This window comes from Panthera onca, chromosome D2 (genome assembly GCF_046562875.1).
Source record: "Panthera onca isolate mPanOnc1 chromosome D2, mPanOnc1 haplotype 2, whole genome shotgun sequence".
Taxonomy (NCBI): Eukaryota; Metazoa; Chordata; class Mammalia; order Carnivora; family Felidae; genus Panthera; species Panthera onca.
The window spans coordinates 53,194,806-53,215,462 of record NC_138349.1 but is presented as its reverse complement, the minus strand read 5'-3'; the positions used below and the strand labels follow the sequence as shown (position 1 = coordinate 53,215,462).

General features: G+C 38.0%; 1 protein-coding gene and 1 long non-coding RNA gene across 5 annotated transcripts in view; one reads left to right on the top strand and one right to left on the bottom strand.

Annotated features, from left to right (window-relative positions):
- Positions 1-20,657, top strand: part of VCL (vinculin) — a 110,077-nt gene that overhangs the window by 21,151 nt on the left and 68,269 nt on the right. For both annotated transcript variants that reach the window (XM_060643093.3, XM_060643094.3), the window contains exon 2: positions 14,691-14,761. In XM_060643093.3, the coding sequence (XP_060499076.1) occupies positions 14,691-14,761 (71 nt within the window). The remainder of the gene's footprint in view (positions 1-14,690; positions 14,762-20,657) is intronic.
- LOC132685648 (uncharacterized) overlaps positions 1-20,657 on the bottom strand; it is a 65,846-nt gene that overhangs the window by 44,184 nt on the left and 1,005 nt on the right. The gene's annotated exons all lie outside the window — the stretch shown is intronic.

Sequence of the window (20,657 nt, the reverse complement as noted above, 5' to 3'; positions counted from 1 at the left end):
ATGAGGTCCCCAGTTTTCCCCACATAAAAATGGGTTGCATTTCAAAAATTCATTTACAAATTCATTTGAAGTTATTTTTCCATAAGGACAAAGTTACAAATGGTGGTTATAGACCCAGACTTATCTGCAAGAGCTGCATTGTTACTGAAATTATGCACATTTGTGAACTAAAACTGTCAGGAAAAAAATGCATTTGCAATTTTGGCTATTAAACAGAAAAAGTGTATTTTAAATTCTGTGGAATAATAGTTCTTTGAGAAAAGCAGATTGGTTAGAGAACAGTAAGAAGATGGAGACTGTTTTGATGCTGGTGGGGCCTTTGGAATACTTTAAGGGACTTAACATTTATAGCACGGAAACAGTCTATGTTTGATGACACTTTGATGATGTACAAAGCACATTCTTATTCATTACAATCATGTATGAGACACGTAGGATAGGTAGTAGAGTTGACCTAATTTTCCTTGGCAATAGTTAGCTTTTTTTCCCCCATCATTTCATCCATGATTTTTGTTTTTTAAAGGAGCCCAGCTAGTCACTTTAATACTGAAAGGATTAGTTTATAGGTATATTGAAGAATGAATGAAAATAAAAGAATGAAGGTCTTTGATGTAGAAATGTTGGGGCTTGGAGCAAGCGGTCAAGAAAGAATTCTTGAGGCCTCTTTGGTGCAAAAAGGTGGCTTTATTAAAGCATGAAGACTGGACCCATGGTCAGAAAGGGCTGCACTGGGATTGTGAGAACAATTGATTACATACTTTCAAGTTGGGAGGGGTTAGGGATAGTATAAGTCTCTAAGGAATTTGGAAGCAAAGTTTCCAGGACCTTGAGGGGCTAGCTGTTGTTAGGATAGGTCATTTACTACTGTCTAGTAAAACCTTAGTCATAAGACCCTTCAGATGTATATCAGTGGGCCATATGCTTGGAGGATGATTGCTAACATATATCTTGCGCGGGGCGGGGCGGGGCGGGCGGGTAGAGATAAAGGAAGTTTCCAAAGGAATTTTTATATGTTAATGGAGACTTAACAGGGCCCTGGAGGTTGGGATGTTAAGCCCTTAGCAAAGTATTAACATCCAGGCAGTTGAGTTCCTAGAGGAAGGTCACTCTGCCTGTTTCAAGGACTTGTCACTGGGCTCTAAGTTGTAAGGAAATTTAATTTTTTTCTGTTGCTTTTGTTCCCCATGTCAGTCTTCCTGAGTTAATTGTGCCGAAATAGAAGGAATTAGAATGGAGTAAAGGGTATATGTGGGCAGATAAGAAAATGGTAGAATTAAATGTTAACTGTTTTTTTTTTACTGTCTTTAATATTTTCTTATTTTAGTTGGCACTGTTTTCTGAGCACATTATCAGTCATTGTGTGTCAAACCTGACCCCAGTGGAATCTGTTCTTTACTTGAAGCATCTGCTAAAGATTATATTCAGATCATGCAATGATCTTTTCCTCCCCATCAGTATTTATGAATATGCGATAGTTATTTAATTATAAGACTAGTGGGACTAGTACGGAGTTCCTGTTTAAGTAATCTTTTTAATAACTAAAAAAAATTAGAAAAAGTAAAGCAGATTGAATGAAAAACCATCCTTTTATTTTCCTGTAATTATTGCTTGTTCTCCTCTTACTAAAGGCAGGACTAAAGGGTGAGAATTGGGGGAACTTAATGTGATGTAGTATTTGCTTATGCATGTTTCAAAACAAAAGGGAAATCCCTTTAAGTAGGATTTGATATGCTGTAAACGAGTGTAGGAATATTTGTCACTTAATGTCTGGCTTGCAAGTTAGGAAGTATACCTGAAAACACAGGAAATGGAGCCAAGATGCTTGGATTTACATTCATGTTCTGCAACTTCTTTAGAGAAATTACCTCCCTGACCCTCCTTTTTAAAGTGATGCATTTAGGGTAGATTGCCAAAGTCTTTTTTACTCTGAAATTCTCTGTGAAATGGAAGGAGCATATTTTGTGTTTATTTGAGACGGCTGGGAGAAAGTGGGTGGTGGCGAGAAGTTCACTGTGCTGGAGACCTGCTTTGTTGTTAAATTAGTGGCCATCCAGAGTGCAAGTGTAAGTATTTGTGACATGTACAGAAGAGTACTGAGTTGAGGGAGAGAATCTAGTATTTGCCAATTGGAAGCCTGCCCACAGCATCTTCATAAATATGAATCTGGTGAGCAGGCTGCTCTGTTAACATTTATCTAACCTTAACCGATACAGTCAATCTTAAATTGGGTTAGAATAAAAGGCTGCTGCCGAGGCAGCTTAACACTAGTTCTAAGGAACGTATGTTGCATCAAATAAGCCTGCTTGACGTTAGAACTTGCCACTGACATGGTTCATCTACTATTTATCCCATGTGATTGTGTTATCATTGGTGTACATTTAAATTCAATTTTCGGCAGTTGGTCAAAATATGAACCTTTTAGGCACTGGTGGTTTCTCATTACTTTATGGATTATTACTTGCCAGGAATATTTTTTTAAATTTTATTTATTTATTTTTAGAGAGAGAGTGTGCGGGCAGGGGAAGAATAGAGAAAGAGAGAGAGAGAATCACAACCAGGCTCCACAATGTCAGCACAGAGCCTGATGCAGGGCTCCACCTCACAAATGGCGAGATTATGACCTGAGCCAAAATCTAGACATGGATGCTTAACTGACTGAGCCACCCAGGCGCCCCCTTACCAAGAATATTGTTGACACTTTTCATTTTATTTTTAAATGTTTTATTTATTTTTGAGAGAGAGAGTGCAAGCGGGGGAGGGGAAGAGAGAGAGGGGGACAGAGGATCCGAAGTGGGCTCTGCACTGACAGCAGTTAGCCCAATGGGTGCTTGAACTCATGAACTGTGAGATCATGACCTGAGCTGCAGGTGGATGCTCAACTAACTGAGCCACCCAGGTGCCCCTGTTGACACATTTTAGAAATTTAGTTTGTTTTTCTGATTATAGAGGTAATGCATAGTCATTTTTTAAAAATCTGAAAAGTACAGGAAAAGATTAAGAAGAAAAGAGAAATCACCTGAAATTCTACTTTCCATGCTGTTTCCTTCTAGTCATTTTTTTCTTTTTTTTTGAGGTAGCTATGTGTTTGGGGGAGAGGGGGATATTTCTTTAGTGAAACAGCTGAGGCATAAGTAGAATTTCCCATGACACTCATGATGTTGGGAATCTTGCCTTGTGTACTGTGCTAATTAAGAACTGAATGATTTTGTCTGGGGCACCTGGGTGGCTCGGTCAGTTGAGCATCCTGACTTTGGCTGTGGTCATAATCTCACAGTTTGTGAGTTCAAGCCCTCTCCTGTCAGCGCAGATCCTGCTTCAGATCCTCTGTCCCCCCGCCCCACCCCCATCCCTCCCTCACCGATACTTTCTCTCAAAAATAAATAAATACTAAAAAAATACAAGAACTGAATGATTTTATTAAACCAGGTGGCACAAACTCAGATGCCTGCACAACCAAATGTGTAAATGTGTGAATCAGACCAGTTAGAGGACACTGGGGAGTGGTAGGGACTGTGGTAAATTGAAAAATGTAGGACCTGATTGAAGAAGACTGCTACTATCTCCAGCTTATTGTTGCCATATGGAAACAGAGTCTTGTGTTACCAGATCTTCCTGATATCCAATAAAATCTGGACATCTGTATTTCTTTTTAATGTGAAGTTTTCCGTTTTAAAAAAATACCGTGCCTGTCAAATAGGTCTGTAGATTACACCTGGCCCATACACTGCCGTTTTGTCATTCCTGACATAAATACTTCCCTCAGTCTTTCTCACAGCTCTCATAAGAAGAGCACTTTTATAACAAAATATTTAGAGGGGACTTGCATAAGGAATTTCTAAGAGTGGCTTCAGGAATTTTCACTCTGTGTAGACACTGAGAGGGTTGCCTAATGTGGGAATGATAAACCTAGATATCCACAGAGACCAGGAACTGACATAAATGAGTGAAATGGCCTGGATATTAAGATTATAGGGAATGGTACAGAGAGTATATTCCCTGTATAGGATATTTGGGTTCTAGCAAATTGTTTCTTTGCTGAAATGCAGATCTGATGTGGCCAATCTTCTAGTATGTCAAGAGTTTCATAAATTTGTATCTTTATGAAATTTCTTGACTTAAAAACAATGTGGATGAAACATAAATTACCGTTGGTCCAAATCTGCACAAAGGCCACTAATTTGTAACTCGTGGCCTAGATGACTGTTTTCCTAAGTATATCCTACAAATCCCAATTCCATCATAGGTTGGTAGGTATTAAGAAATTGGAAAGTGGTGGATTAAATTAAATTAAACAGATTTCCTGACTGAAAGTTATCTTAGATCCTTAAATAAACTGTTTGTAAATTCCTAAGAAGATATAGGTCATAGGCCCCACAGTTACAGTTAATGTCTCTGTCTTCACTCACCATCCGTCTTGTCTCTGAGGAAGAGATGATTTCCTCCTGGTAAATGTTAGTGTCTCTACCTGTTCTCCAGATTCTGTCCCTGCCTCTTTAGAGACCTTGCTTTATAATCAGCGTCTTGTTTCCTGCCTCCTTTCCTTCAGCCTATCAACATGCTTGGTTTCTTTAAAGAAAATAATAACCATTTTCTTAGCATACACAAAAATTAACTTCAAATGGATTGTGGACCTAAAATGTAAGAGCTAAAACTATAAAATTCTTAGAATAAAACATAGGAATAAATCCTCATGACCTTGGTCATGCAAAGCCTTCTTAGATACTATACTAAAAGCACAAGCCACAAAAGAACAAATAGATAACTTGAATTTCATCAGAATTAAAAACTTTTGTGCTACAAAGGACACCATCAAAAAAGTAAAAACAAGTCACAGACTGGGAGAAAATATGTGGTATAACCATATAATGGAATATTATTTGACAATAAAAAGCAATGAAATACCGCTATATGCTCCAACAGGAAAGAAGCCAGTCACTAAAGGTTGTATCCTGGGGCGCCTGGGTGGCTCAGTCAGTTAAGTGTCCGACTTCGGCTCAGGTCATGATCTCATGGTTCGTGGATTCGAGCCCGGCATCGGGCTCTGTGCTGACAGCTCAGAGCCTGGAGCCTGCTTCAGATTCTGTGTCTCCCTCTCTCTCTGCCCCTCCCCCACTCGTGCTCTGTCTCCCTCTGTCTCAAAAATAAATAAACATTAAAATTTTTTTTTTAAATGTTGTACACTGTGTGATTCCATTTGTATCAAATATAGGCAAATCTGTAGAGACAGGAAGTAAATTACTGATTGCCTATGGCTGGATGGGGTGTAGAAGGTTTGGGGATAAATACAAGGAGTGACTGCAGATGGTTTCTGTATGGGATGATGATGATGTTCAGAAAATGATTATGGTGATGGTTGCACAACTCTCTGAATATACTGAAACCATTAACTATGGCAGTAGACACTATTGATTCTTCTTTCACATTCTTGGAACTCTGTATTTCTTTAGCTTTCATGGCATAGTTCTACCATTCCACACATCCTGTTTTCAGACATTTCCTTCTCAGCTCTTTTCACCAGCTTGCTTTTCTACCAGCTCTGCTCTGTTTCTTCAGCCTAGGCATGTAAACTGAGGAACCATCTCTTCAGTTGCTTATTGAGCAAGTGCTTATCTCCATCTCAACATCCCATAGGTAGTCATGATTTTCTTTCTCAGATCTGGTTTTCTCTTCCTATATTACCTATACTACCAAGTCCATTTGAGTCAGGAGCCTGAGAGTCATTCCAGACTTCTCCCTTACCCTCCACATGGAATGTCACATAGATGCACCTCTTAAATCTGCCTTCATATCCATATCCATACTGCTGCTGCTTTTAGTTTATCTTTACTTTCACTAAGACTCTAAGCTCTGTGTGATTAGGGGCCACATGTGTTTTCTTCATTACTGTCTATAATACCTGGCACATGGTATGTTATATAAATATTTGATTGAGTAAATGAACTAACAAATGAACTGATCATTCTAGTTTTTTTGTTTTGTTTTATTTTATTTTTTTTACCTTTGTTTTATTTTTGCTGCTGAATTTTTCTTACTGAAATGCAAACCTAATAATGTCTTTTGCTTAGGACCATTAAATAATTTCCCATTGGTTAGAGAATAAAGTCTAAGTCCACTGCACACAAGGCCCTCCCTAATGTGGTCCCTTTCTGCTTCTCCAATTTCCTATCTTCTTTATATCTCCTCCTTGTGGACCTTAAACTGGCCATACCTTCACATAGCTGCTCCACTGCTGGAAAGCTCTTTCTTCCCCAAATCCCATTACTCCTGGAGAAGAGCTCTTATCAGCCTTTCTAGAGTTTCTTTTCCTCTGTGAAACCTCTCCTACATCACTGATGCAGAGCTGAAGCTTGGATGTGACTCCGTTAGAGCATGCATTACACTGTGTAACAATGATTAGTTTAAGCATTTGTCTTGTCTTTCTGTGAAGGGCAAGGACTGAATCCCACTTATTTTTATATTGCCATCGCACACAACGTTGTGCACAGTGCCTACCACATAGGAAGTACTCAATGAGTGGTTGATTAAATGAGTGAGTTGGAAATCAGAGTAGGTTAGAGAGTCCTTGTTTTTCTGGATATATGGCTTTTTAAACACCTGACTCTAGTATATCATCTGTGAATAATGCAAAAGGTACAGTGAGGGGTGGGTGGATCAGAAATCCATCACCACTGCAGGAAAATAAGCAAAAGTGTTGCTGATGGTGGGCATATACATTATTATTGTTTTATGACATAGACATGGTACTGGACACAGCTGCATATCAGAATGGCCCTTCAGGATAATGGATTGATCAGCCTAATAGCTATACTACAGAAACAGAGATTTGAGCCAAACTAAGTACAGGCAGAATTGTGCACATTCCTTTGTCTGGTCACAATCAGTTGGTTTCCATCAGTTGGCTCCATGGCTGGCCTACTGTAACTTTAAGTGTACATTTGGCTTACATTTTCATTGCATTTTCTTGTCTAAATACATTAGGGGAGCATCTGGGTAGCTCAGTCGGTGAAGCATCTGACACGATTTCAGCTCAGGTCATGGATCTCACGGTTTGTGGGTTTGAGCCCCGATCCAGCTCTGCGCTGACAAGGTGGAGCCTGCTTGGGATTCTCTGTCCCTCTCTCTCTCTGCCCCTCCCTCTTAGCTCTCTCTCAAATAAAAAAAATAAATAAAATAAAAATAAAAATAAAATACATTAAGGACTTCTGTTGATTACCATCTCCCTGCACCCTTTAAATCTGATGTTCTATGGCTACCACTTATACTGTGTAAATCTCTAACACAAATTCTCTTATGTGTTTTGTCTTTCTGTTTTCTTATATTTAGGCTAGCTAAGGGAGACCTCTACATTAACATACTTTTAGTCTGGGTAATGACTTGAACCAGCCAAGTTGTTTTTTTTTTTTCTTTTTCTCTTTCTTTCTTTCTTTCTTTCTTTCTTTCTTTCTTTCTTTTGCTGGAAAGAAACCAAATCTCTGTACATTACTGAACCAAATTGAGTGGGTCGTGATGAAAGGAGTAATAATAACAACAGCAGAAGACAAAAGGCCTCTCACATAGAATTTTGAACTAAAGTCACATATTGAACAAAAGATATTTAAATTAACTACTGAACAAAGTAAGAGCTCTTCAAAAGAAACAGGGCTTCCCGCCAAGCCCCCTGAAAATGCCCCCAGGCCTCTTACTCATTCACTACCCTTATTTCATTTTATCTAAGGATGCTTTATTTCTTATCTCATTCTCTTCCTACCACCTAGCGGACACATAGTTGGCACTTACTGCCTGTTTATTGAATTGAGGGAATTGGGCCTCAAGAGTTAGAGGCAATTCTCTGAAGAAGAAAATAAAAGAGAAATAGTTTTAGCAGTGAATAGAACCAACAAGTCTGAATTTCAGCAATGGAACAAAGCTTGGAAGTAATAAAATATATTTACTATAAAGTTAGATTACTTTGAAAGGGTTGTTTTTAAATGCTCACCTGGAAAACCTCAGAACTTATAATTAAGACCTATTTGGCATTCTGGCATTCTTTTCTCTGCTTTTTTTTTTTTTTTTTAAGTACCCTTCATGCCCAGCATGAGGCCTGAACTCACGGCCCTGAGATCAAGACCCAAGATGAGATCAAGAGTCCGATGCTCAACTGACTGAGCATCCAGGTGCCCGTCCCCCGCTTTGTACCCTTTAACTATGGGCATTTATTTTTCAGAGGGAATATGATTTATTTTAAGGTTAAAAAATCAGACATCAACTTTAACCTCACAATCATAAAATGTATAGATAAAATATACAGGAAGTGAGAGCTTTTAAATTTTGCATTTATTAATCATTTCATACCTTGCCTTGTTCCTAAAAAGAATTTGAAGTGGTAAATGAAGACTGAAGGTAGAAAAGATAAACTTAAAGGTAAATTTCCTTTATCAGAGAGCTAAAAGGTAATTGGGTCAACTACAGTAGACAAGGAAGGAAAGAGATCACATAGTTGAGAAGAAATATTTGAGTAATTATATGATTCATTTCAGGTCACATACATGACCATATATTTATTTATTTGTTTATTTTTAATGTTTATTTTTGAGAGGGAGAGAGACAGAGTACAAGCAGGGGAGGGGCAGAGAGAGAGGGAGACAGAATCCAAAGCAGGCTCCAGGCTCCAAGCTGTCAGCATGGAGCCCAACGCGGGTCTTGAAGTCACGAACCCTGAGATGACCCGAGCTGAAGTCGAACCCTTAACAGACTGAGCCACCCAGGTGCCCCCATACATGGCTATTTATTAGCTAAGCTGTAACTAGAAACCAAGTCACTAAATTCCTGTGCATGTGCTCTTAACATGTATGTAGTAAAAACATTTGGCTTAACTAAAGTAGTTAAGTGTTTTGATGACTGGTGCTGCACAGGTTCGAGAAGCATTTGTCCAAATTATTACTGACCTGCTTGTTTGTAAAGTGTAGCTTGTATTAGGAATCATGTGCTTCCCCACAGTAAGGCTGAGGCCTCCAGGAGAAATGTTTTCCACAAGCCATGAAGATTCCTGCTAGTTAACAAAGAGCATTTTGTGAATTAATCCCTTTCTTAATTGTTCTACTCTTTTTGTTTGGAAAAGATGGATGCTAAAAAAGCTGTTTTGTTTTGATAGTGTGGGGAAAGAGAAGGAAAGTACATTTCCTGGTTGATGGCCTAAAAAATGTGAAGCTTTTATCTTGGCTCTCCTAGATAGACTTTGCCAGCTGTTCACAAATAGAAGATGCTTTTCTGATCCTGCATATCTTTAGAAACTGGCTTCTTTGGAACTTCTTGACTTGATACTTCAGTGATACAACACTGAATTGGAAAGATCTAGAACAGAGGATGACAACCTTTGAATAAATGGGCAAGTTAAGTTACATAATCTTCTCTGTCTTTGCTTGGCATACAAAGCCCTTCCCAAGGTGACTGGAGCTTCCCTTTCTAGCCTCATTTCTTTTGCTGAGGCCACACCAACCTGTTTTTCTTGTCTACTCAACCATATGCTCAAACACATCGGAGCCTTTGCCTGTTCTCTCCTTTCTGCTTGGACTGCCTGATCCTTCTCTTCTCCATCTAGCAACTCTGTCTTTGCAGACCCAGCTCCTTTGTTTTGTGAAGAGACCATGCAGCAAAGGCAAAAATGAAGGTTAATCTAGCAGCTGTGTGAAGAGTGAATTAGAAGATGGAAGTCTAGAGTCAGGAAGACCAGTTTTAGGAGACAGTGAAAGTCCCATAGACCTGAGCTGTGCAATATAGTAGCCACTAGCCACATGTGGCAATTACAATTAAAATTAATTGAAAGAAGCCAATCGATAAAGGTTACATACAGGATGATTCTGTACGACATTTTAGAAAAGGTAAAACTATGGAGACAGTGACATGATTAGTGGTTGCCAGGAGTGAGTTGTCATGTTGACTATGAGTTTTGGGTGATTATGATGTAGTCAATGGTAGGTTTATGGGTAGTAACAAATGTACTCTCTGGTGTGGGTTGTTGATAATGGGGGAGGCTGTTGTATGGAGCGGGGAGTGTATGGGAAATCTCTGTTATCTTCCCCTTAGTTTTGCTGTGAACTTAAAATGCTATAAATGAAAAATAAAATCTTAATTAAAAAAATTAAGATTAATTAAAATTAAATAAAAAGTAATAAGTTACTTCTTCAGTTGCACAAGCCATACTGCTCAATAGGCATATGTGGCTCTTGGCTACTGTATTGGGTAGGACAGTTCAAAAAGAACATTTCTATCATAACAGAAAGTTCTATTGGACAGCATTGCTAAAAATCAATTCCTCAAGTGAAAATGACATTTATTCTACACAGTCATGCTTTATGTGTTTTGCCTTAAAAACGGGAGCATTTATTTATTGTACCTAATTTAATTCTGGATTGAGTATATTGAAGATTGGAGTGACTGTGGATACTGTCACCACAAGTATGAATGCAGCTTAGAATAGTAAATTAAGGGGTGCTTGGGTGACTCAGTCAGTTGAGTATCTGACTATTTCAGCTCAGGTAATGATCTCAGGGTGGTGGGATTGAGCCCCGCATTGGACTCTGTGCTGGGTGTGGAGCCTGCTTAAGATTCTCTCTCTCCCTCTGCCCTTCCACGCCATCTCCCTGCCACCAAAAAAGAAGAGCACAGGCTCTGGAACCACATGCCTTTTTTTTAAAAAAAAATAGCTTCTGGATAAGTAGCCTTTGAGTATATTTTTATTATCTACTTTTCTTTCCCCACTTACCCCTACCCTTAGAAAAGAGAAATAAAATATTTAAGTAAAATTCATTCATTCTTTAGTAATTACCTTCACCAGGGTCAGATTATTGGCTGTTCGTAAAACTGTTTTAATGGTTTTGCTGGGTGTACTCATGATTGCTTTATTTTTAATTTTAATTTTTATTTTTTTTTTAAAAACAGATTATCTTAATTTTTAAAAAAAAATTTTTTTTCAACGTTTTTTATTTATTTTTGGGACAGAGAGAGACAGAGCATGAACGGGGGAGGGGCAGAGAGAGAGAGGGAGACACAGAATCGGAAACAGGCTCCAGGCTCCGAGCCATCAGCCCGGAGCCTGACGCGGGGCTCGATCTCACGGACCGCGAGATCGTGACCTGGCTGAAGTCGGACGCTTAACCGACTGGGCCACCCAGGCGCCCCCAGATTATCTTAATTTTTAAATTTAATTTTTTTTGAGAGAGACAGAGAAAGCATGAGTGGGGGAGGGGCAGAGAGAGAGGGAGAGAGAGGATCCCAAGCAGGCTCCCTGCTGCGTGGGGCTCAAACTCCCGAAACTGTGAGATCATGACCTGAGCCAGAACGAAGAGTTGGACAATTAACCGACTGAGCCATCTGGGTGCCCCATGATTGTTTTATTTTTTGAGGGTAAATCTTTGCCATATATCAGCCTTCCAGCATTGCTGCCTTCAAAGACCTCTCACCTAATTGATCAGAAGTCATTTCTGATTTTTCCCCCCCTCGGTCTACTCCCCATCCCCCACTCCTTGCAGTCCAAGAGCAAGTCCTATTAGTTCTTCCTCCAAAAGAGCTAATTCTCCATTTCCACTTTCATGTCTTATTTTAAGTTACTGTCCTCTCTCTGCTGGATGACTGCAGTAGCCTCCTAACTGGTCAGCCTGCTTCCCCTTACCCACTAAGATCACTTGGCCACATCACAGACAAAAATGTCTTTTTAAAAAGAAAATCAGGTCATTTCAATCTCCTGTTTAGCAGTCCTTCTTCTTACTGTATTTAGAAAAGATTCCACACATCTTAACCTAGCCTAAAAGGCTCTTTGCCATCTGGCCCTTGCCTTCTTATCCAGCCCTATCACCACCACACCTTCTCCCCTCACTGAACTTCAGCCACTCTGGCCTCCTTAAGCTTCCTTGGATATACTCAAATTTTCCTGCCATAGGGTCTTTGTCTTGTTTCTCCCTATGGAGTGTTCTTTCCCAGTTCTTCCATGAGGCTTCCTTCTCAGCTTCAGAGTCTCAACTCCAGTGTTACTTCCTCAGGGAAGTCTTCTTTATCCACTCTTTAAAGTAGGAACCCTCTACTCCTACCCTATAGTCTATATAGCATCATCCTTACCATTATCTGGGGTGACTTTGTTTGTGTATTTATGTACTTGTGCACTTTCTGTCTACTCCTACTAGAATATAAGTTCCATGAGGGCAGGAGGCTTATTTTTACTCTCTGCTCTAGCCCCAATACCTAGAACAGTGCCTGGCTTATGTAGTTGTACTCAATAAATGTTTCATAATGCTGAATAACAGCTGAATAACTGAATGTTTTCTAAAGGAGATATAAGAGGAACTCACTCCTCTTCTTCCCTTGCTGTGTCTCTGTGTGTGTAAAATAAAAGAAATCTCCATGTGTCTAAATATGAATATCCTTCTAGGCCCTTATACTCAGTATGAACTAGTGACTTTGTTGCTGAACTTCATTTTTTATTTCATGAAATCATGGCCCACAGCTTTTTGAATGGTTGATTTTAGTTGGAAAATATAGTGAACAATACATCTGGAAATATTCTGTCATGTTTTGATCTGAGAAACTCTAGAGAACCAGCTGCTGATTTGAAAGGCTTTTATTATGATACAGGCAGTCTATTGTCTACAAAAGCACTGGCTATTACACAGTGGTATATGTGTTTTTGCTTTTTTCTGAGCTATTAACTTGAGAGAAAAAACTTGTATTCATTAACTTATGCATGACTTGTATTCCCTGAGAATAGTTTATTGTATTATTTTCTTTAGCTGATTTACTGTGCACTAAGGGATTTTTCTTACTTGTTTTTTTTCTTTAAACTCAATCAAAAGTTAAACAGTTAAATGGTAGGATTGAGATACTTTCCATTCTGGATTTAAAAAAAAATTACAGATTTCTGCATTAAACTGTGGTTTATATTTATGATTTAGCACTTTTATGTAGCTTTATATTGGTAAAATGGGTGGGTTTCACCATTTACTATATTCAAGTTTACCTTTCTTTAGAGTACTTTAGAGTATGTGATATAGCTGTAGTGAAAGAAAAATTGACATCCAAGCCCTACAGAGGAATAATTTTGAAGAAAGTGAGTATGTGTACCATTTGTGATATAATAAATATGTGTGCACATAATCTGGTTAGTGTGGCTTTTAATATTTTGATATATTTTGATATTTTTAGATATTACTATTTGGAAGATTTATATGAAATGACATAATTACTACAGTTATTAGGTAGGAAATAATTGCATCTAAATAACCCAGAATAACATTTTAATATTACTTTTTAAATTATAAAAATTGTATATTCACATTTCAGAAGATTAGAAAAGAGGAAATACAGATACAGAATTTCCTAAGCATCATTATAATCACTGTTAACATTTTGTTTTGTATTCTTTCAGTGTTTTGCTTCATACATATGGATTTTTCTGGTTTGTTGTAATCATAGTGTATTTATTATTTTTATTCTTCCTTTTAAATGAAATATAATGTCAGAAAAATTTTTATGTAGTGCTGAGTCTTTATAACCATTGTTTTAATGGCTCTGTAGTACTCTATCTTTATCCTAATTTACTTAGCTGTTCCTTGTTGTTGGATAAGTTATTTAAAAAATGTTTTGGCTTTTATAACTACCATGATAGTGAATATTTTTGTGAATCTTGTTATTACCACATTTGGTATTATTGCTTATAGTGTATATTCTCTTTAAGTGGAATTCCTAGATACGACTTTTCATATCTCTTAACACATACTAGTAAATGCTTTTCCAAATGGAGTATGCCAGTTTACATTGCCATTAGAAGGGTATAAAACTATTCTATTGTAGCATTAAGCATTATATATTATTTTTTAAAAAGTTGATCTATAATTAGGGGAAAAATCGTGTTGCTTTAGTTTGAATTTATTTATTTATTTTTAATTAAAAATTTTTTTTTTTTAGTTTAGAGAGAGCATGAGCAAGGGAGAGGGGCAGGCTCCATGCCCAATGCAGAGCCCGAGATGGTGCTTGATCCCAGGACGCTGGGATCGTGACCTGAGTGAGCTGACATCAAGAGTCAGATGCTCAACTAAGCCACCCAGGCACCCCTGGTGTGAATTTATTTGATTAATGGTGAAGTTGTGTATTTTCATATGTTTGGTTTCTAGTTTCAGCATCATAATTGCTTTATACTTTTTTTCAGTTCCAGTAATATGTTTTTTTCCCCCCCTGTATAGACATTTAGCTTACTTATCTTGATTCATTGTACTTCATGTACTGTATTAGAGATATAGGGGTACGTGACTAGCTCCGTTGGTGGAGCATGTGACTCTTGATCTTGGGGCTGTGGGTTTGAGCTCCACATTGGGTATAGAGATTACTTAAATATAAAATCTTAAAAAAAAAGATAAAGTAGTTTGTCAATTAAACATATATACATATATCTCAGAGATGAGTTTATCTCTTTTTTTTACTGTGCTCCGCGGTGCCTTCAAATGAATTACTCTGAACAAGGGGTGGTACATTGTTTGTATCCCATATTGTTATCCAAGTATATTGTGGAAGGATATATGGGAACTGTCTTGATAATTTCAAAAATCCAGAAATTTTCTTTGAATCCAGAAACTTCAATGATAAAGTATGTGTTTCAATATGTTTAAGTATAAGTTTTTAAAAGTCTGAGAATTTATTATTGAATTGTGAATCTTTTTCTCCTGTAGGTTGGAAAAGAGACTGTTCAAACCACTGAAGATCAGATTTTGAAGAGAGATATGCCACCAGCATTTATTAAGTGAGTAAAACATTCTTCTCTTGCTAAGCAGAATAATCCTCTTGGTAGGAAAGAAAATTGATTCCAGGAGCAACTTTTTTTTTTTTTTTTTAATATAAAAGTGTTTACAATTGAGATTTTGACTTTTCATCTTATAACACTGTAGTTCCTACTGTTGATTGTATTCATTGCTATTAGGCATTTTTGACATAGTGATTTTTAATGAAAGTTTGACTTCTGAGTTTCATTATTTGGAATGGAAAAGATTCAGAAACATTCTGACCTTAGCAGGCATGAATCTGAGTTATATGCTAAACACCTTTGCTTGGAGATGAGGGAATAACAGTAGATACAAACTTAAAAATTTATTGCAGTGTTTTTTCAGTAACATTTTAAATTTAAATTATATTTACTTATCACCCAAATTCCTACAAATAATTTGCAGGTGTTTTGGCCTATCCTGAGTAAAAGCGGAGATATTAACTTTTGATTAGTTAAAACTTTGTCAAGTTTGTCTTTGCTCAGTGATTTTGTTCTATGGCAGTCAAGACCTAAGTAAATGTAAAGGTTGGTGCATAGGACAGAAAAAAAGTGGAATCTTTACTTTTCAAAAGTCAAAAGTAAGGTAAGGCTATTCAGTTACAAAAAAAAAGTGGCAAAGGATTTGAATAGTCACCTCAAAAGAGGAAATCTAAATGGCCAATAAATTATGAACAGGTACTCTATCTCATTACTCATCAGAGCTGTGCAAATTACTCCATTATAAACCCTAAATTAAGAAGTGTGATAATATTAGTTGTTGATAAAGATGTGGAGCAATTGGAACTCTCATACACTCCTACTGGGAATGTAAATTGGTGCGGCCACTTTGGAAAACAGTTTGGTGTTAGTAAAGTAGAGGACAGACAATTCTCAGAGAAACTTATGCCCATGTACACTAGGATCCATATATGAAAACATTGATATCAACATTGTTCATGATGACTCCACTGGTCTGTTTATTGTAGAATGGATAAAAACAATTATGGTATAGTCATAAATTGGAATACCAATCAATAATGAAAGAGAATTTTTCACTTCAAAATGGTTGATTTTATATTATGTGAATTTTACTTCAATTAAAAAAATGAATGAATCTCAAAAATAAATGAGAGAAATGAATGATAGATACATAGGTAGTCTCCATTTATTTAAACTTCAGAAACATGTAGAAGTAAACTGCCTTAAAAAGATGAAGATAAGTAAGGAAATAATGATTACAAAAGTCAGGGTAATGGTACCTCTGGGAGGAAGGAAGAGGGTTATACTCAGGGTGAGGCCACACAGGGGCTTCTGAAATGGTAATAATATCAAAATAAACAAATAAACGGTAATGTATTTCTTGATGTAAGTGTTGAGTTATATGGGTGATTGTTTTATAACTATTCATTATATGTATGTTTTATACAAATTTCTCTATGTATGTTATATATCACGATTTTAAATAAAGTGAGAAGTATTCTTTTATTTTTAACCTCCTTATGTTCTATTTTCATTGAACAGATGCAAAATTTCACCCATGTTGATGTCTTTTTATTTCTAACTTGAGTGGGTGCTTCTACATAATGGTGTTTCTGTTAATTCTGCAAAATGTTCATGTGTCAGGAAGTAAGGGGCCAGAAGCATCTGTTTTTTGTAGTGCCTGTTTTGTGGGAGTATCTTTTCTGATTTGCCTCACTGGACTTGATAACCTCCAAGGTTTCTTCCAGCTCTAACCAATATGAGCCTACTTTGTTTATGTGCCATTTCATCAGCATGGTAATATTAAGAGGAGTCCTATGCTGTCAGTTAAACATTATAATTAAACTTATATTTACCTTACATTAAAAACACAGATCTTGGGAATGCAAGCTGGTGCAGCCACTCTGGAAAACAGTATGGAGATTCCTCAAAAAACTAAAAATAGAACTACCCTACGACCCAGCAATTGCACTACTAGGCATTTATCCACGGTGTGCTGTTTCGAAGGGACACGTGCACCCCCATGTTTATAGCAGCACTATCCACAATAGCCAAAGTATGGAAAGAGCCCAAATGTCCATCGATGGATGAATGGATAAAGAAGATGTGGTGTGTATATACAATGGAGTATTACTCGGCAATCAAAAAGAATGAAATCTTGCCATTTGCAACTACGTGGATGGAACTGGAGGATGTTATGCTAAGTGAAATTAGTCAGAGAAAGACAAAAATCGTATGACTTCACTCATATGAGGACTTTAAGAGACAAAACAGATGAACATAAGGGAAGGGAAACAAAAATAATATAAAAACAGGGAAGGGGACAAAACAGAAGAGACTCAAATATGGAGAACAAACTGAAGGTTACGGGAAGGGGTGTGTGGGGGGGATGGGCTAAATGGGTAAGGGGCACTAAGGAATCTACTCCTGAAATCATTGTTGGACTATATGCTAACCAATTTGGATGTAAATTAAAAAAAATAAAAAATAAAACAAGTTAATACAAAAAGACATTAAAAAATCATTTATAGATTCACAAAACAGATTGGTAGTTGCTAGAGATGAGGCAGAGTGGAGTGGGGGGCCAAAATGGTGTAGTGGGTCAAACGTACAAGCTTCAGTTACAAAATAAATGAGTCTTGGGGGTTTAATATAAAATTGTTAAGAACATGAATTTTAAAAGTTATCATATGAAAAAATTAAAACTATGGATGGCAACTAGTCTTAATTTGGTGATTCTTTCACAATATATACACGTTTAAAATCATTTATACATCTGAAACTAATATAATGTTATATGTCCATTATACCTCAATAAAAAATAAAAAGAGAAAAAAAACCACATAGATCTAGCTCATACCTGTTTGCCCCTCACTCCCTGGAAAGTATAGAGCATGGTGAGATAATGCACAAGGGGTTTTCAACATCAGGTGGGTATTTGAACTAGGTGACCCTACAGAAATTTCCTTTCAACCCTGACATTCAAGTCTATGAAGATCATTTGACTGATTAATGATTTTTTTTTCAGGAAACTAATTTCTGCTCATCCCCAGAAATATATCCTTGAAGTATGCTATGTGCTCTCACAGGCTTCCTTGGGGACTTAGACAAATTAAGGAGTGTGTCCTAGTGATATTTTCCAAAAAAATAGGTAACTTTAAACCAAAACAAAACTTTAGGGGTACCTGTGTGGCTCAGTGGGTTAAGCATCTGACTCTTGATTTCAGCTCAGGTCATGATCTCACTTTTGTGAGTCTGAGCCCTGCGTTGGGCTCCATTGGGCTTCTTCTCCCTGAGTGTGGAGCCTGCTTGGAATTCTCTCTCTTCTTCTTTCTCTGCCCCTCCCCTGCATGCTTATGTGCTCTCTCACTCAAAATAAATAAAATAAACCTTAAAAAAAAACACCAAAACAAAACTTCATTGATTATCCTTAGTGGTAAGTAGTACACCAGTTCCCTACTCTAGTAGGTTATTTATTTGTTTATTTATTTATTGGTAATTGGCGATTTAAAGAAAAAAATTAAGATTTACCTTGCCTTTCCAGAGGTTCTTCAAAAAAATTAAAAGTAGAACTACCATATGATCCACAGTTCCACTTCTGGGTATTTATACAAAGGAAACAAAATCACTACCTCAGAAAGGTATCTGCACACCCATATTCTCTGCAACCTTACTTACAAAAGCCAAGACACGGAAACAACCTAAGTGTCCATCAGAGAATGAATGGATAAAGAAAATGTGGTCTGTTTGTATGTGTGTATGTATACAGACACACACACACTGGAATATGGGGGAAATGAGTGAAGGTGGTTGAAAGGTACAAACTTTCAGTTTGTACAAAGTTACCTTTGTAACTTTCAGTTATAAGATATATAAGTCCTAGAGATGTAATGTACAGCATGGTGGCTATAGTTAACAATATTGTATATTTGAAAATTGCTAAGAGAATAGATCTTAAATGTTGTCTTCACCCACACACACAAAATTGTAACTATCTTGCCTTCCCTGTACAGACTTTATCTCAGAGTAACCGAATAGTCCTAGTTGATGAGGGGAATTTTAGCCAACAAATGTGAAATTAATGACAGAATTAGGAAGTCGTAATTATGCAATTTTAATTAGGAAGCAATTGATTTAGGTAAAGATCATTAATGGATTTAGGTAAACCATTCATAGGTTTTAACCTTTATTGCATCATGGGGAAAAATCCTGGTCTCCATGGGGAATAAAGGAAAAACACTATGTTATGATCAACTGAAAAACTTACTGAACAGTGTTTTTTTTTTCTTAATGTTTGTTAATTTTTGAGAGAGCGAGCAAGCGCATGAGTGCGGGAGGGGCAGAGAGAGGGAGACACAGAATCTGAAGCAGGCTCCAGGTTCTGAGCTGTCAGCACAGAGCCTGACCCGGGGCTCGAACTCACAAACTGTGAGATCATGACCTGATCTCAAGATCAGGAGTCAGTCACTTAGCCAATTGAGCCACCCAGGTGCCCCCTGGGTGGCAGTTTTTTATTGGGACATTGTTTAGGCCAGTAGCCAGGCTTACCAGAAGTGTGACAAGCTCTTGGAGGGGGCTTGGAGAATGTTTAGGTTGAGCCAGCAGGGTAAGACTGAATAGCTCCAGTAAGGGCAGTAGCCTAGTAAGCATGAGATCGTTTTTGATCTCTTTGTCTCATTTCCTCTTTGATTCCTCCTGTCTGTTGTTAAAGACCCTGAAGGCCAGGTCCAGTAGTTCATATTGAGGGGTTTGAGGGCCTTTATCCAACTTTTGAGGTTTCTTTCTAATGTCTGAGGCTGACTGGGAGATGAAATGCATAGATAGGCAGGATCGATTTTCCTTTGTGAAAGAGAGAGAGAGGGTGCAAGTAAGTGAGGGGCAGAGAGAGAGAGAGAGAGAGAGAGAGAGAATATCCCAGGGAGGCAGAGAGAGACAGAGACAGAGAAGCAGAGCTCACCTGATGTGGGGCTCGAGGTCATGAGTTTGTGAATTTTTAAAGAGCTTCAGTGAGGTGGGTGAGAAAAAGGGCAGAGTTTTCATCTGATCTGTGCGTGCTTTTTCTTAACCTTTCATAATTGACCTGTGTAGAAGCTGCCCGCTACATGCCTCTTATGAAGCCGGTGGTCCTGTGGTTGCATTTGGCTTTGTCTCCAGAGGAGGGCTGGTAATTCCAATTGGGCTCAGCTAAGGGAACTGCTGCATTGCTGGGATCATGTTGTACAGGCTCTCTGCAGTTTAGATCATCGGCATATTCAGTAGCCTTGGACCAAATTCTGTTTTTCTCTTCTGGGGTGGTACAGGTGGAGAGAATAACATATAGGTCCCTCCACAATAAATCACAGGAAAGAGTGAGATATTCAAATTCTTTAGTGAACCTGGAGGAATCAGTTGAGAAAGAGCTAAGCTTAAATTCCATATGAGAAAGATCTGGCATGAAGGAAACGTGGACCCAAACAATGCCCCCTGCTGTAGCCACTTTGCGAAGAGGGAATTGGGTGGTGAGAGCATCAGGAGGTTGTTAAGAGTGATCAGAGCGAGAGTGGGCAGGAGAAGGATTGAGAAGTGGAGGCAAGGGCTTAAGGGGGGAAGGAGGGTGCTGGAGGGCCTTGAGGGGAAGGAGGGTACTGGGGTGTGTGTGGAGGTGCCAGAGGATCAACTATGGGTAAGTGGAAAGGTGGAGGTTGGTCAGCAGGGTCAAATCCAAGTTGGTAGAACTGGGGAGATAGAAGGAGCATACGACAGGCAGTGCGAAAGTCAGGATGACCAGCGAGTTCAAAGAAAGCTTGGACATAAGGAACCTCACCTCATTTACCCAGGCCATGACAATATAAACTCAATTGGAGGAGAGAATTGTGGTTAAGAGAGCTGTTCTCTGGCCAGCCCTTCTGGTCATCTAATTAATATTGGGGCCAGGCTG